General features: G+C 36.9%; 1 protein-coding gene across 1 annotated transcript in view; it reads right to left on the bottom strand.

The window, feature by feature from the left end:
• Nucleotides 1-6: 6 nt before the first annotated feature.
• Nucleotides 7-4,006, bottom strand: part of LOC106876454 (inverted formin-2) — a 66,656-nt gene continuing 62,656 nt past the window's right edge. The window contains exons 13-14 of the mRNA XM_052969464.1: nucleotides 3,593-3,674; nucleotides 7-1,957 (exon numbers count right to left, since the gene is read on the bottom strand). Of these exons, the coding sequence (XP_052825424.1) occupies nucleotides 1,821-1,957; nucleotides 3,593-3,674 (219 nt within the window). The 3' untranslated portion in view covers nucleotides 7-1,820. The remainder of the gene's footprint in view (nucleotides 1,958-3,592; nucleotides 3,675-4,006) is intronic.

Consider the following 4,006-nt stretch of genomic DNA (forward strand, 5'->3'; position numbering starts at 1 on the left):
GGGGGGGGGGTGTTCGTTCGTTGTGCAAGAACAACTTCTCATGGAAGTAGTTAGTTTAAATCTTTCATAAACTTCAACAATAGAAATCGTTATACTTTAAGATGGCGAGCTGACAGAACCGTTAGCACGGGGGACAAATGCTTAGAAACATTTCTTTCGGTTTTACGTTCTGAGCTCAAATGCGCTGAGATCGACTTTGCCTTTCATCTTATCGGGTTCGATAAAATAAGCACCAGTTGAGCACTAGAGCTGATATAATCGACTGCCTCCTCCCTTCAACGTCGCTAACCTTGTGCTAAAAAAATTAGAAAGAAGTATATAAGTCTTAATAGATTTTTATAACCTTTAGAAGGTGCGGATTCTATCTGTTTAGGGGATATTGTGTAGGCATCCAACGCATTAGTTAAGAATACTTTTTAAATAACGGCATTTTCCCTACCATCTCCCTATAATCAGTGTTGTTTAAAATGCCAGACGATTACTTATTTACGGAACTTTTCACGTTAAAATAATTTTACTCTGCATGTCCTTCATCTTAACGTAACCTAGAAGGGATTCTCTTCCCTTTGACGGTAAATTCATCAGAAGTAACCACTTGTTCAATTTTACTTTACTCGGATATTGTATGGCATTTTATTACGTTGGTGGTAATGCCTAGTCTTGACCAAAGCCGTGCTATGATCAAAGCGGCGTTCCAGCCATGAATAACTCGTCTCGTTTATTTATCTATTTTTTTATATAGTATGTCTAGGATATTATCGAATTATAACAAGATGCAAAGAGATGTGATTTATGGGAAATTTGGTAAGCAGGTTAGGCAACCGTATAGAGGTTGTTTGTGGTATTTTATATTAGAACATTTAAATAAGATACGGCCGATTTCTTTTTAATATGCTTATAACGTTATTAACTTCAGCTGTAAACATATATTGAAAATATACTTAATATTATTTTAAGAATGATAATCCGTATTTGTCTAATGGCGGTAAATTTAAACATCGTTTTTAACATAGGCAAGAGAACCCGTGTTTAGCGGGAATAGCAGGGGATGGGCGTATCGTCGATAATATCGAAGTCAGTTATTCAACCGTGCATATTTAATCGACCTAGACGAAATTCGAAATCAGCACGTTAAGAGACACAGCCAAATAAATACCGTAATAAAAACAGCATCAAATATATACTGAACATCAGTTTTAAAATAAAATAATCTATACAGGTACAACACCGAATTTCCGGACACTGGTGATCCGGAACCTCTAATAATCCGCACTAATTTACTTACAGGAACTGGAAACACCCGTGGTCGCCAGACTAGATTACTGGTGCCTTGCACAGTACAATATTAATAAACTTGTATAATTTATACGAATGTACAGGTATCTGCATTTTATTTACTTATTTCAGTATATTTAATATTTGTTTGATTTAGAGTGTGATGACCAAAGTGATTCCCTCCTCCTTGGTTCGGAAAAATCAGTAAAACGGAAAGGCTTTGGAACCAAATGTTCCGGAGATCGATTTCGTACCTGTATCTGAAACAGAATAGTTTTATCAGATAGAAAAAAATATATAACAATCAGTAAAACACTCAATAAAATATAAAACGAGTTTTACAAAATATAAAGAACAGTTAAGAATTTGATTGCAGAAAATAACTTCTTGAAAATGTCCATTCAATTTCTCAAGATGTTCTTTTTATTCTTAACAATATCTAAGGCTTTTCTTTCGAATTGGGTCTTAGATATTGCTATACTGAGTATTTTAAGCGTAGTCCAGCAGTAGCATTAAATAGTTTACTGTATATTTATACCGAAGTGTCAGACTGAAATTCCTTTTTTCGAAGCATGCAGCTGGCCTTTATTTCTCATTGACAGACGACGTAACACCTTGCCACGACGGATTTCACAGACCAAATTATCCACAATTTTACGATCTTCTTGTTTGGGAAGGAAGACTAAAATAGAAAACAAAGAAATGTGAAATTACTAAGTTCTCAATAACAGTAAAATGTTGGGAAAGTATTACCTGCTTGTCATTTAAAGGATATCTTATTCCACACGTCTTCGAAAGGCAGAAGACGAATCGTACACAAGCTTGACCCACTGTAGCAGAGTAATGTTCGGAGAAATTCAAACACACACACACACACACACACACACAAACACACACACACACACACACACACTACAGGTTCCTTTCAGAGTTCATCTACTAAATCCACTCCCAAGATATTGGTCAACTTGAGGAAGACACTTACCCAAAGTGTGATACATGGAACTGAATCCGAAAGCGCCTGGTTAGGAAGTGAACTTCTTAACCAGATAGCTATGTCTCTGTTTATCTTTCCCCTATGTTGAGCATGTTTTGTATGCTTATGTGACATATTGATGATATCATAAATTTCTCTATTTTGCTGGCTTCTGCTGCCTGCTGATTTCGCCCAGAAAAAGAATAATTTCTTAGTACTATAGAGACTGACAGTTTTTCTGGGTTTTCTGTGAAGTTGGATGTTCCTTTCCCTGAATGAATGCTCTTCACATTGTATCAGTAACGGGCATCAAAAAGTCATTTGGTCTTTTTCGAAACTTTGTTATCAAGTCTACTCGTCGATTTCTTTTGTATTGTTCTTTTCGTCTTGCTTGTCACTACTTATCGGATTCTCTACTAACTTCCGTTGTTTTTGTTTGGCACCTTTCGAATTTCCCTTCATCCGTCGAGATGGCTGAATCACTGGGGAATCGGAGAAATGCTTTTGTGGTCGATAAAGTGAAGTAGCAAGCAAGGTCCATGGTATCAACTAATTCCATTCCTTCAAAATTGTGACCTTGTACCAAGATCAGAAGCAAGTTGTTGTTGTTGTTGTTGTTGTTAAAGGCGGCGAGCTGGCAGAATCGTGAAAACGCCGGGCAAAACACTTAGCGGCATTTCGTCCGTCTACACGTTCTGAGTTCAAATTCCGCCGAGATCCACTTTGCCTTTCCTCCTCTCGGGGTCGATAAATTAGGTACCAGTGAAACACTGAGTTTGATATATTCGACTAGTTCCCTCCCTGAAAATTTCAGCAGTCTTTCAAATGCTTAGAACCCTCTTGATAATCCTTGCTGCCCCTAACAGACTAACTTTCTGTAGGAGATCTAACGGACATTCTATTTCAATCTTTCCCAGCCATTTATCTATATCTTGGCTTACCGTTCCCAACGCACCAATTATTATAGGCATAGCCTTTACTGTTCGCATGCTCCAAATTCTTCCTATTTCAAATTTTAAGGTTATTTTTTCTTCTTTCTTTACGATCCTGGAATCAAATGGGCATGATGAATCGATGAGTAAGCAGCTTCTCTTTTCCTTATCTATAATGGTTATGTCTGGTTTATTATTTTCTAATTTCTTGTCTGAATAGGAAAGTCCCACAAAATCTTACATTTCTCTCATTAAGCTGACAAAATCATTAGCTATTAGCATTTTTTCTGGCTCTCTACGTGCTGAAAATAATTAAGGTTATTTTAGCACACCAGCCATGCCCAGTAACATATCTACACCCTGTACACCTGCGTCTGTTATACATTCTATATCATTGTAGATACACTACCTTTTCTCCTCTCAGCCAACTGTGATTGATTTTGAAGTCTTTGCTCCATCTTTTTGGCTTGTTCCAATCTGTTGACATTCTCCTATAAAAAGAAGAAAAAAAAAGCTTCATCATTAAGTATTCGATTTATTTTAGAAACCTCAGAAATATTTCTTATCAAGAAATACTCCAAAGGTTTCACTCTTTTACTCATTTACTTGTTTCAGTCATTTGACTGTGGCCATGCTGGAGCACCGCTTTTAGTCGAGCAAATCGACCCCAGGACTTATTCTATCGGTTTCTAAAGCCGAACCACTAAGTTACGGGGACGTAAACACACCAGCATCGGTTGTCAAGCGATGTTGGGGAGGGACAAACACAGACACACAAACATATACACACACACACACATACATTATATATATATATATATAT

This window comes from Octopus bimaculoides, chromosome 7, assembly GCF_001194135.2.
Source record: "Octopus bimaculoides isolate UCB-OBI-ISO-001 chromosome 7, ASM119413v2, whole genome shotgun sequence".
In the NCBI taxonomy this organism is placed as follows: Eukaryota; Metazoa; Mollusca; class Cephalopoda; order Octopoda; family Octopodidae; genus Octopus; species Octopus bimaculoides.